At 44.6% G+C, this 13,978-nt stretch overlaps 1 protein-coding gene across 1 annotated transcript in view; it reads left to right on the top strand.

The window, feature by feature from the left end:
- Positions 1-13,978, top strand: part of KIAA0100 (KIAA0100 ortholog) — a 2,229,983-nt gene that overhangs the window by 1,602,708 nt on the left and 613,297 nt on the right. The window contains exon 26 of the mRNA XM_044054400.1: positions 470-676. Within this exon, the coding sequence (XP_043910335.1) occupies positions 470-676 (207 nt within the window). The remainder of the gene's footprint in view (positions 1-469; positions 677-13,978) is intronic.

The raw sequence follows: 13,978 nt of genomic DNA, 5'->3' as shown, positions 1-13,978 counted from the left end.
GAGGGGTCATAATTCCGTTTGCCTTAGTGGGAGTCCTGAATTGTTTTATATCAGTCGTGATAATTACTATCCTACTGAGAAATGTTTCATGTAGACCCTAGTAGTAACCAAGGAAGAGAAATAGTTTCAACAGTATTCATTATATTCTATTGATACGTTCAAATTCAGCAAGTACAGAGGGTGGTCAAACAAAGTACTTTAATGATCAGCATTGTCACCCTACAACTACCTAGTAGTGACAGCACATGCTTTGTACTCTGTAGTTTGTGTCATACCTTCATAACATGTTGAAATCTCTGCAGCTTCTGGCATCTACTTTCTAGAGTGACACAGAAATTTACCATTCCTTAGTTTGTTGCAGTTCATCTTTACTGCATATTAAAAGAGAACCTTTCAATATTTTACTCAGAGAAGACTGTGACTGTAAATTATGAATCTCAATATCATCACTAGTTGTTTTGTTTGCTAGATGATGCTTCGTGGAACTGAGACGGCTGGCTGTGTGCTTGTTTCTGCTTCCAAGGCTCAGCTTCTCCAGTGCCAACATCACCCAGCATGGTATGGTGATACTCCTAAACAGAAAACTTCCTGGACCTGTCTGTTAGATGGTATGCAGTATTTTGCAACAATGGAAACCAACCCAACTGATAAGGAAGACTGGCAACTCTGGCTACTGGTAAGTGTGTTTATCTGACATCTGGTTAGCAGTCCTGACATTTTTGCTAGGTTTAAGCTGAGTAATGAAGAAGATGCTGACTTTGTGCACATCAGAAACTGAGATGATTTTTCAGTCATATTTACTTCTCTTTTTAAATAACCTTATTTCTCCTACAGTACTGACACTGTGGTCCTCGGTTGGCAGTCTAGCATTTTAACCCTCTCCTCCATATTTGTTATCATGTAGCATCAAGAGATGGGGGTGGTAGAAGTTTACTGTGAATTATGGGAACATTTTGGTTAAAATGAATAAATACATCAAAAAATGCTTTTGACTGAGGGGGTAGGGGAAGCTTCCCTCTAACTAAACATAGAAAGTATAACCTAACCCATTGTTATAGCACTGTGGGCAGATAGTATTTGTACAGTGGAGATTTTTGTGATGATTAGCTTATCTTGTGAATTGCATTTTGCTGAATGTTCCATCATTTTTTGTAATAATGAGTTGATTCAGCATGTCATGTTTTGTTGAAATAGCCATCAGTCATCTGTCATGCTCTGTTGAAGGGGGATACTCAGGTGATACTCGGGGGGGGGGGTGCATTTGTTCTTCACTACTCCATTAATCTTTGTCCTCCATTGATGTTATACAAGAGGTATCAGTGCTCATTTAAGTATGTTCTTATTTGTATGATCTACAAAGGCAGTCCCAGCCATTATATTACTGTTCCCAGGCTTCAGGAGAATAATTTACTGATGTCACTGTAAACTTCTCTGCAGCTCCATCCTAGGAAAGGTGCACAGGTTCACTGCAGTTTCTCCCTTTTCTTGCTTTGAACCTGGGTCAGCATATTCATGTGCTGACACCTAACTTTATTATTAGCTCACTTACCAGTGATCCTTTGATTTGACGTTAAGAACCTAATTTGATGTGTTTGGTGCGCCTTTCTTCACTACCAGTCAGAAGTCACACTATTTTTGTAAAGTAACATTCAGAGACATCTGTGTACCCATGCCAGTGCATGCCTTGTTTTAATGTAGCAGCAAATCTTTTGGCTTTTCCCGGTTAGGGGTCGCCACAGCGGAATTCCAGTCTGCTCATGATTGGCAGTGGATTTTTACGGTGCCGAGTTGCCAGCCCGATGCCCAACTTTCAAAGAAGGCACGCCCATTCACGCTCACACCTACCTACATGTCTTTAGTGTCACTCGACTGCAGGGAGGACATGCAGACTCCACACAGAAGGCACTCCAGCCAAGAATCGAACGGGACAACCTCTTGCTGTAAGACGACAATGCTAAACACTGCACCACCGCGGCTGTATTGTTTAATATTTCTGGAATCCCCCCTTCAGTTTTTTATGCCACTGACCATTTCAGACCTTAGTCATTGCTGTTGTTGTTGAAGTTCAGCATTTGCATGCATAAATATCACACCAAATGTCCAGGTGGCCATCAAATTGCCAGACAAGCCCCACACAGTGCTGGAGAAAAGTTCAACATTGACAACTACTGCACTTTTCAGAGATTCATCTTAGATGTTCGTGTTTCACTGTTGCAGTCATTACATTTGGGTTATCTACTTGCAGGTAGTCCTCAGTCGGCCTGATTAACAAAGTCTTGGGTCCTGCGTCATTTGTCATCTTAGTTACTTGTCAGTAATGGAGGGAAAAGTTGTTGACTCACTTCATGAAAATGATAACATTTGAGACCTCTTTGCTTGGAAGCTGGCAGGAAGGTCCATCTTGTAGCCCCAGGTGCAAACTGAATATAGATAAAACCTTTTGAAAGCAGATTCTAGCCTAAACCACCTCAAAGTGAGTTGTTTTCATCCAGATTTATCTCTGCTCACAATAGAATTAGCGAGGAAGAGAACCACCAAAATCTCCATGTGAATTGAACTAAGATGAGGTTCAGATTAATGTTCTAGCTTCTTGTCCATATTACCCCTCCATGAAAAATAACTTATCGACTAAAGTTTTTGGAATGAGCAGGATAAGTGATTTTAAGAATGAATATGCATTTGTGGAAGCACTGCATTGTTATCCTAATGTTATACAAGATGCACAAAACCAAGAGGAAATAGGTAAAATAAATTCTAGAATTTGTTTTTTGTTCTTGGGTCCACAGGATCAGTCTAGTGACTCCTTTTCCCATATCCTTTTGACCCATTCAGTACTCCTTTGGAGTGAGAGCCTTTCATGCATATTTATTCCCTAAAGGAGGTTAAATTCAGGTGTTAGGGATCAAGCAAGTCTGCAGGTCATGTAGGCTGCCCTATTCCCACAACTCTTGGTAGCCTGTGAGTTCTGCTGTAGGGTACCATGCAAGATTCATGCATACTTCCACACATGTGCAGCCACCCACCCAAGGGGTATGTGCAGCAGGGCACTTCATGCTGTAAGACTGGATCTGATATTGTTAATCCTCGTTCATTCCTTATGCATGGGTATCGCTTCCGAGCTCGGAACCGAGCCGGCCATTTTCCAAGCTCACGTCAGCTTCAAACTCTTGAGCTAAACTCTTACACACAATCCCCCTCTCCCTATTACCTCAGATTTCATTTGCCGCGTTGCCATTCGGTCGTGTCAAGCTACTTCTCTTGAGCTAAGTACAGTCAATTGTTGTTTAATAGTTTTACAGATTACTTTTCTGTCAGGAAAGTTCATATTTTATTGTCTCTTACCCTGTCGCATCTAGCGTTCATAATTTCTTCAGGTTTTTCTGCTTCTTTCTTTACCACCTTTACTGCGAGTTATTCTCTCTTTACCATCGTTGGTAATCCTTTTCCCTTTCCTCTCATTCCTTCGGGTACTCTCTTGTACCATTGCTGGTACCTTTTGTATTAATTAATTTGCTGTCATGGCAGATAAGAAAGGTAGTCCGGGGTTTAAGTGGTGTTCTGATTGTGGACATAAACTGCCTACTTCTGATGCACACTCTGTGTGTTTATTGTTTGGGCGCTTCCCATTTGTCTGTTGATCCACCCTGTACTATTTGTGACAACTTTTCTAATAGAACCTTGTTGGAAAGGAAAAACAAGCTGTTACTGAAGGGACTTCTAAAATCTCCCTTTTCAGAGGCTGTTTCTGGGTCGGAGGCCTCAACCCCTCTTAGTACCCATAAGAAATCCTTGGATGTTCCTACTAAGGCTAAATCTTTGCCTTCATCCCCGGCTGGGGACTCACGCCAACCAAAACGTAAAAAGGCTAAAGTTTCGGCTCCAGAACTTACTCAGTCAGCCCCAGTGCTTTCGGTGCCTATACCTTCTTCACCGAGGCCTTCGGCTCCATTAGTGATTTTAGCTACGTCTTCTGCAGCCTTTCTATATATCGGCACCAAGGGGCTCCTCGGTTCAGACCATTACCACTGTATTGGCACCGACCATTCAGTCGGTGCAGACCTTGACCTCGTCGGCTCCGAGATCTTCCTCGAAACCGACACCTTTAGTGTTGACTCCAGTTTTGTCGGTTCCAGCTTCGGCTCCGATCCCTGTGTTGGTGCAGACCATGACCTCGAAACCGATGACTTCTACGGTGCAGACAACAGTAGTCCAGTCTCTCTCTTGGCACTGTTGTCCGCGTGCGGTCAGATTAGATGGGCACCGAGTCTGCCTCTTCTGTGGACAGGCCTGATGTTCATCGTGTTTCACTGTTGCAGTCATTACTCTTGGGTTATTCTGCTGGTAGGCTACCCGCAGTCGGCCAGAATTCCAAAGTCTAGGTCCGGCGTAGGTTGCTGTCACCTCTTCCCTGACGTCAGTGCGCCAGGGGCATAAAAGATGCAGCCGACGCCATTTACTTCAGTCTTTCTTGCTGTGCAGTGCCCGAAACCAAAGCAGTTCGCAAGTGCCGGTTGGCCGACTCCTGAGATTTTCAAATCCGAATTTCAGAACCGAAGTCTTCATTAAAGCTAAGTACCCAGTTGGGGAAACTTTTTTCTTGCTCCAGACCTATGTCAGAAAAAGTTAACAATTTTATTCCTTGTGGGAAGCAAATAGCTCATAAGAATTTTCACTCTTACTGTATTCCTTGCCTAGGCCCTTATCACAATGTTGCTAGCTGTCGGTTTTGTGCTAGATTTAACCAACGCTATTAAGCTTTGGTTTGATTTTGCATTTCATTACTTTGGCTGAAGATTTAATTATATAATGCCATCGGACCAGCCGACAACTGGAGTTTACAAAAAATGCAAGGACAAGGAAAAGGATAGGCATCCGAGGTCCAAAACCGACGCTGAGGCCTCTGCTAGGCCAGTCGCCAGTTCTCAGTGAGGTGCTTTCGCAGCCCCTGGCGCCCACTACTTCAGAGCCACAGGCCGCTTCCGACTCCCATGTGGAGCCGACTGAGCCTCTGGATACTCAAGGTATTGGACACTCGGAAATCTTTCCCTTAGATGGGTCTGGAGTCGCTGAGCAGGCATCGGCTTCTGAGGGTGTCTTCAGACCTACACAACTATATATTAAGCCGTCTTCAGCTTCAAAGACTAAAGCAGCTCTAAAGACAAAGAAACAAGTACAGCATTCTCCTACTCAGACTTCCATGCCTAAAACACAGATGCTCAAAATGACCGAAGACCTAATTACTTTGATCAGGGGTTCCCATCCCCCTCCTGATAAGAGTCGTAGGCAAGAGACAGAGTATGATTCTTCTGATCAGGTTTCTATTTCCTGTGATTCCTCTTCTGAACAGGGATACTCCCTTCCTCCCTATGAGGATTCTGATGCTGATGAGTCTATTCCTTCAGCCTCTCCTCTTGTGGATTATTCTTTTGGGGAAACTCTTCATACCATGAGGGAGCACTTTCACTGGGAGAGCCAAGATTACTCAGAATCTAAGAAAAGGCTCAGAGATTTTCTTTTACTACCTCAGCACAGACCTCTTGCTATTCCACCTGTTCTAGACATAGTAGATGATGTATTTTCAGAGTCCAGACTGTCTCCTAACTCTCTACCCCCTGCACCAGTTAAGCCAGACAGATACTACAGGGTTCCAGATTCCCACAAATTTCTATATAAAAAAACTTGCTGCTGACCCAGAAACTATATCTCAGGGTCCCAAAGGGGTCAAGTCTTCCACTGCGAGAAACCCTGTCCCCTCTGATAGGGATTCTAGGGCACTGGACAGATTGGGGAAAAAGTTTACACTTCTGCTACCTTGGCTGTAAGGGCCTTAAATTGTCAATTTCATATGCTTAAATATCAGCAATATTTAATGTCACTGCTAAAACAGAAAATGTTGATAAATTCTGAATGTCCAGATAACAAGGAAATGCAGGATTTATTGCATGCAGCTGAACAAGTGGGAAAGCGTACTTTGCAATGTGGTTTTGATTCACTGGAGGCCTCTTGCAGGGCTGCTGTTACGGGTACTGTCATTAGAAGGCATGCTTGGTTAAAGGAACAAAATCTGCCTGATCATGTTAAAGCAAAATTATTGGATGCACCTTTACAGCATGATACTTTGTTTGGTGTTAAGGCAGAAGAGGTGTTGAAGAAAATGGAGGATAAAGCGAAATCTATGCAGACAGTTAAGGATTTCTTACAGGTACAACCACCCAGATTTAGCAGGAACTGGCCTTCAAAGAATTGGTCCTTTCCAGTGTCAGACAGGCCACAAAGAGGCAGATACAGATGCCCTAGAGGCAGATCTCAGCCCTAAGGCTCATACAGGCCTAAACAATGGGGTGCTTCTACCTCCAAAAGTGGAGAAGACAAATCACAGCCATATAGAAAACAGTCCCAATGACTTTCCTCTGCCAATACCAAGCACTTAACTTTTGGCAGCCCCTTAGGGGGAAAATAGCACTTTTTTCACAAAATTGGCATATAATCACCCAGGGCAAATGGGTCCTGAATATAGTGTCCCAGGGTTACAAGTTCCACTTTCACACCATGCCAAAGGCAAAAGGTATGCCAGACCTGCCACAAAATCAATGGGCAGAGGCACAAAAGCAAGTTACATCCCTCATGGACATGAGGGCCATTCAGTGAGTACCACAACAAGAGCAGGGACAAGGATTTTACTCAAGACTATTCCTGGTACCGAGAAAGGACAAAGCCTGGAGACCAATACTGGACCTGTCTATTCTAAACACTTTTCTGGACGTTCCAAAATTCAAAATGTTGACCCTGCAACAGCTTCTGCCCATGCTGGGCAAGAAGGCTTGGCTTGTAACTTTGGACCTAAAAGAGGCATACCTGCATGTCCTAATCAGACAATCTTGCAGACAATACCACAGTTTCAAAGCTGAATCAATGCACTACGAATTCTCTGCACTGCCCTTTGGCTTATCTACTGCGCCCAGGGTCTTCACAAAATGCCTGGCACCAGTAATTGCTTTCTGCAGACAAAGGGAAATTCAAATATTCCCTTACTTGGATGATTGCCTTATTCAAGCAGAGAGCAAAGACATTCTACTGAGGCATCTGGCGTTTGTAAAAAGATTACTAATTTGCCTAGGGTACACAGTAAATGAAAAGAAATCAAAACTAGTACCCTTTCAAGAGATAATATTCCTGGGTGCAAGCTTAAATACAACTGCCCAGATGGCTTACCTCACACCAGACAAAGGCAACTGACCTTACTTCTAAATGTTGGCAACAAAGACCCAGTTATCTGCAAGAAAAATTCTGCAGGCTTTGGGCTTCATGGCATCCTGCATTCTACTAATTCCATATGCAAGACTGCATATGAGGAAACTGCAGTGGTATCTAAAAAGTGTTTGGACTCAACATTGCCACAGCCTGGAAACATTAATTGCCCTCATTCCCTGCCTGCAACAGGAGTTTCGATGGTGGGCGCAGGCCTGTCACCACAACATGGGACAGCCTTTCACTCTACCCACGGCTAGGCAGACACTAGCAACAGATGCATCAGATTATGCCTGGGGGGCCCACATGGCAGGAAAATGTATTCAGGGAGCATGGCCAGCAAGCCAAATGCATCTTCATATCAATCAAAAAGAGATGTTAGCTGTTCAGAATGCCCTGACAGCCTTCAAGGATCTGCTTCATCCAGGACAACTGCTGGTAAAGATGGACAATACTACAGTCATGTGGTACATAAGCAGGGAGGCGCACATTCCTACCCCCTCTGCAAACAAGCCATGACTTTGTGGAACACAACATTGACTTGTCAAGTACACCTGCAAGCACAATTCCTGCCAGGAAAGACAAATACTCTGGCAGACGAACTAAGCAGGAAATCTCAAAGATCCTCATGAGTGGAAGCTAGATCCACAAGTCTTCACCGTGATAACAAGGAAATGGGGATGCCCAGACATAGATCTATTTGCCTCCCCACACAACTGCCAACTACAGAGATTCTGCACAAGGACTTATCACAAACAAGCATGGGAAGTGGATGCCCTATCATTCAGCTGGAAAACCCTTACAGTATATGCCTTTCCTCCCCTGCCTCTCCTCCCCAAGGTACTCCTAAAGGTCAGACAAGAGAAGCCAAAAATTATACTGATTGCCTCAGACTGGCCACGCCAGCACTGGTACCCAATCCTAAAGAGCTTGTCTCAAGGCTCAGCTTGGACATTACCCCAAATTCCTCATTTGCTGACCCAACAAAACAATCAGATCCTACACAGCCAACTCAGAACCCTAAATCTGGCTGCATGGTTGATGTTGTAACCATTCAGAACGCACCTTTCTCTAAAGCAGTTATGGATGTTATTTTGGAGGCCAGGAGGCCCAGCACCAGAAAATCGTATACAGAAAAATGGACGAGATTCTGTGCTTGGAATCAGGCACAAGTAATGGACACGCTTGTACCAAATATTCCTCAGATTTTACAATACGTAACTGAGATGCTGGACAAAGGCCTATCCTTCTCATCAGTTAAGATCCATGCCTCTGCCATTTCAGCTCATTATAATACGGATCCACCTATTTTTTCGCATCCACTGCTAAGGCAGTATCTCAGAGGGGCCAAAAACATAAGACCTCCAAGGAGAGCTCCAACACCTACATGGGACCTCAATTTTGTCTTGGAAAAGCTCACACTGCCTCCTTTTGAGCCAGCCAATACAGGTGAGATAAAATACTTATCATGGAGAACTGCTCTGCTCCTAGCAATAACCTCGGCAAGAAGAGTCTCAGTTACAGGCACTAATGGCTGTGGAACTTTTATTATTTTCCATCCGGACAGGGTTTCTCTAAGGACAAACCCAACATTTATGCCTAAGGTAGTGTCCAGTGTGGCTCTTAACCAAACCATTCATTTGCCTACCTTTTATCCAAACCCACAGAATAAGGTGGAGAGACTTCTGCATTCTTTGGACATACACAGACAGCTATGCTTCTACTTGGACAAACCTAAAGCCTTCAGAAAGACTGAGCAACTCTTAGTGGCATATGCTGCAGGATCGCAAGGAAAAGCTATTTCAAGGCAGACTATTTCAAAATGGATAGGCCACTGCATTCGTTTCTGCTATTCACAACATGGCAAATCAGTGCCTAAGGGCATTAGGCCACATTCAGCCAGAGCAGCAGCTACTTCAGCAGCCTTCCTCAGAGGAGTACCAACCAAGGACATTTTGGAGGCTGCAACTTGGAGTTCAGTGCGCACTTTTACAAAGCACTACCACTTGCCTCTTTACTCTAAATCCAGAGCAGGCTTCGCCACTGCAGTTCTGCATGGCCTCATAGCCACTCCTAATTCTATCTAGGCCCAGCCACCCAACCTCAGCTTTGGGATTCAACCCAAGTGTAATGACTGCAGCAGTGAAACACGATGAACATAGTACAGTTGTGTACCTACCATAAATGTAGATGTTCGAGTGTATTCACTGTTGCAGTCCAGGATGTTCATAGTGTTAACCTGCTGCAGTCATCACACTTGGGTTATCCTGTCGTCAGGCGGTCCCGCAGTCGGCCGGAATTCCAAAGTCTTGGTCTGGCGTCAGTTGCTGTTGCCTCATCCCGGACGTCAGTGCGCCAGGGGTATATATAATGCAACCGACGCCATTTTCTTCAGTCTTTCTTGCCGCACGGTGCCCGAAGCAGAAGCAGTTCGCAAGTGCCGGTCGGCCGACTCCTGAGATTTTCGAATTCGAATTTCAGACCGAAGTCTTTTATAAAGCTAAGTACCCCGTTGGGGAAACTTTTCTTGCCTCAGACCGATGTCAGAAAAAGTTAACAATTGTATTTCTTGTGGGAAGCAAATACCTCATAAGGATTTTCATTCTTATTGCATACCTTGCCTAAGCCCAGACTACGACGTCACTACTTGTCATTTTTGTGCTAGGTTTAATAAGCGTACTATTAAAAGGCGCTTTGATTTCGCACGACACTACTTCGGTAGGAAATTTAACTACACCATGCCGTTGGAGCAACCGACTACCGGCGTGCACAAAAAATGCAGGGATAAGGACAGACAGCCCAGACCTAAGCCAGATTCCGAGGCCTCGGCCGATCCGGTCTCCGTTCCTCAGTGAGGCTCCGACGCAGCCCCTGACTACTGCAGATCTGGAAACCGAGACCGCTATGGAAATTTTGACGGAATGTACCAGACCGACGCAGCCTTTTACTTCAGGCCCTTCCGACGACTTTGCTACAAAAGATGTCGGTGCTACAGAAACGCCATCGGTTTCTGAAGGCGTTTTCAGACCGACGACACTCACCATTAAAACGTTTTCTAAGTCGAAGACCCCTTCTAAATCTAAAAGGACTGCACTTCAGTCTCCTGTTCAAGGCCCCATGCCTAAGAAACAGATGCTCAAAATGGCTGAAGATTTGATTTCTTTAATCAGGGGTTCCCAGCCCCCTCCTGACAAAAGGCCTAGACAAGAGGAAGATTATGCATCCTCTAAGCAAATGTCTATTTCTTCAGACTCCTCTAAGGACCAAGACTACTCCTTCTCTCCTTATGAAGATTCTGATGCTGAGGACTCTATTCCCTCAGCTTCTCCTCCTGAAGACTACTCCTTTGGGGAAACTTTACACACTATGAGGGAACATTTTCACTGGGAAGGTCAGGACTACTCTGACTCAAAGAAAAGGCTCAGAGAGTTTCTTTTACTCCCCCAACACAGACCCATTGCCATCCCGCCAGTTTTGGACATTGTGGATGATGTCTATTTAGAATCCAGTTTCAACCCAGACTGTCTACCTCCTGCTCTGGCTAAGCCTGACAGATACTAGAGTGCCTGATTCCCACAAATTTCTTTACAAAAGCCCTGTAGCTGACCCAGAGACCATCTCACAGGGTCCCAAGGGGGCTAAGGCTTCTATGGCTAAAAACCCAGTACCTTCTGAGAGGGATTCCAGAGCACTAGACAGGTGGGGGGAAAAAGGTTTACACCTCAGCCACACTAGCTATGAGGGCACTGAATTGTCAATTTCACATGCTTAAGTATCAGCAATTTCTAATCTCTCAGTTAAAGCAAAGAATAACCCCCCCCCCAACAATCTGAATTGAAAGAAGTACAGGATCTGTTGCACGCCACTGAGCAGGTGGGCAAACATACCTTACAATGTGGGTTTGATTCCTTGGAGGCCTCCTGCAGAGCAGCTGTCACTGGGTCTGTTATACGTAGGCATGCTTGGTTAAAAGAACAAACTCTGCGTGATCATGTTAAAGCAAAACTACTGGATGTTCCCTTACAGCAGGATGTTCTTTTTGGAGTTAAAGCAGAAGAAGTTTTAAAGAAAATGGAAGATAAGACAAAATCTATGCAGACCGTCAAAGATTTCCTACAAGTACAACCCCCTCGCTTCAGCAGAAACTGGCCAACACAAAATTGGTCCTTTCCAGCCACTGACAGACCACAGAGGGGTAAATACAGACACCCAAGGGGCAGAGGACAACCACAAGCCCAGTATAAACCTCGCCAATGGGGCTCTACAACACAGAAGGGAGGAGAAGACAGGTCTCAAACCACCAGAAGGCAAACTCAATGACTTGCACCTCATCCAGCCAAGCAATACTCTCTTGGCAGCCCCCTTGGGGTGAAAACTCGCACTTTTTGCAGACAACTGGCACATTGTCACAAAGGACAAATGGGTCCTAGACATAATTTTACAAGGATACAGATTCCACTTTCACACCTTGCCAATGAAAAGAGGAATGCCAAACCTCCCACAAAATCAATGGGCAGAGGCACAAAAGCAAATTACAGCTCTCATGGACATGAGAGCCATTCAACTGGAACCTACTCGAGAGCAAGGCCAAGGATTTTACTCAAGACTCTTTCTAGTGCCCAGAAAGGACAATGCCTGGAGACCAATTCTGGACCTTTCAATTCTAAACACTTACTTACAAGTACCCAAATTCAAGATGCTAACACTACAGCAGCTACTTCCCATGTTGGGCAAGGAAGCATGGCTTGTAATGTTGGACCTCAAGGAGGCATACCTGCATGTCCCTATCAGACATAGTTGCAGAAGATACCTCCGTTTCATTGCAGGTTCAACCCATTACCAATTCTCTGCACTGCCCTTTGGCTTATCTACTGCACCCAGAGTTTTCACAAAATGCCTGGCACCAGTAATTGCATACTGCAGACAAAGAGGAATTCAAATATATGCATATCTGGACGACTGCCTCATCCATGCAGAAAGTAAAGACATTCTCTTACATCATCTGGCCTTTGTAAAGCATCTACTAAACTGCCTGGGATACACAGTAAACTAAAAGAAGTCAAAACTAGTACCCTCACAAAAAATGACATTCCTGGGTGCCAGCTTGAATATAACGGCCCAGAAGGCTTATCTTACGCCAGACAAGCAACTACAACTGACTCAATATTTCAAGACAATGGCAACAAAGACCCAATTAACTGCAAGAAAAATTCTGCAGGCTTTGGGCTTCATGGCATTTTGCATACTAATAATACCATTTTCAAAGCTGCATATGAGGAAATTACAGTGGTACCTAAAAAGTGTATGGTCTCAACACAGCCATAGCTTGGACACAATGATATCTCTTATTCCCTGCCTACAACAGGAATTTCTATGGTGGTCACAGGCATGTCACCTCAACAAGGGTCAGCCTTTCACCTTGCCCCCAGCCAGGAAAACTGTCACAACAGACACTTCAGTCTACGCCTGGGGGGCACACATGGCAGGACAATGCATTCAAGGCCTATGGACTGCAGATCAAAGAAATCTGCACATAAATCAAAAAGAGATGCTAGCTGTACAGAAAGCTCTGACAGCCTTCAAGGATCTATTACATCCAGGACAACTTGCAATAAAGACGGACAACACCACAGTAATGTGGTACATAAACAAATAAGGGGGTACACATTCTTACCCTCTATGCAGGCAAGCAATTACCTTATGGAACACAGCTCTGGCCTACCAAGTCCAGTTACAAGCTCAGTTCCTGCCAGGACAGAAGAACACATTGGCAGACGACCTCAGCAGAAACATCAAGGATCCCCACGAGTGGAAATTAGATCCACAAATATTTGCAATGATAACTCAAAAATGGCGCCTTCCAGACATAGACCTGTTTGCCAGTCCTCAAAACTATCAACTGAAAAAATGTTGTACAAGGACATTTCACCATCAAGCTTGGAAAGTGGACTCAATCTCTTTCAATTGGAAAAACCTGACAGTATATGCTTTCCCTCCATTGCCTCTCCTAACAAAGGTTCTTTTGGAAGTCAAAAAGGAGAGACCACGACTGATTCTCATAGCCCCAGACTGGCCACGCCAGCAGTGGTATCCGCTATTGAAAAATTTGACCCACAGTTCACCATGGATATTGCCTCAAATCCCCCATTTGCTCACACAACACAGCAATCAGATTCTTCACAGCCAGCTCAAAACTTTAAACCTGGCTGCATGGCAAATCATCTAAACATCCAACCAACTCCCCTTTCACAAGCAGTTCTGGATGTTGTTCTGGAAGCCAGGAGGCCAAGCACCAGGTAGGCTTATTCGGACAAATGGAAAAGGTTTTGTGCCTGGAACCAAGCTAAAGGCCAGGACACAATTCAGCCTCATATGCCTCACATTCTACAGTATTTAACTGAGATGTTGCACAAAGGACTTTCCTTTTCCTCAATTAAAATCCATGCTTCAGCTATTTCAGCTCACTACAACATGGATCCACCTTTATTTTCACATCCTCTTGTAAGGCAGTTCCTCAGAGGGGCAAAAAACATCAGACCACCCAGGAGAGCTCCTACACCAACATGGGACCTCAATTTTGTTCTGGAAAAACTAACGCTACCTCCCTTTGAACCAGCTTTCTCTGCAGATCTACAGTTCCTGTCATGGAAGACTGCCCTGCTCCTAGCAATAACTTCAGCTAGAAGAGTCTCAGAGCTACAGGCACTAATGGCAGTGGAACCTTTCCTCA

The sequence above is a fragment of the Protopterus annectens genome, chromosome 13.part0 (genome assembly GCF_019279795.1).
Source record: "Protopterus annectens isolate FY-2018-M chromosome 13.part0, PAN1.0, whole genome shotgun sequence".
Lineage (NCBI taxonomy): Eukaryota > Metazoa > Chordata > Ceratodontiformes > Protopteridae > Protopterus > Protopterus annectens.
This window is presented reverse-complemented; position numbering and strand designations above follow the sequence as displayed.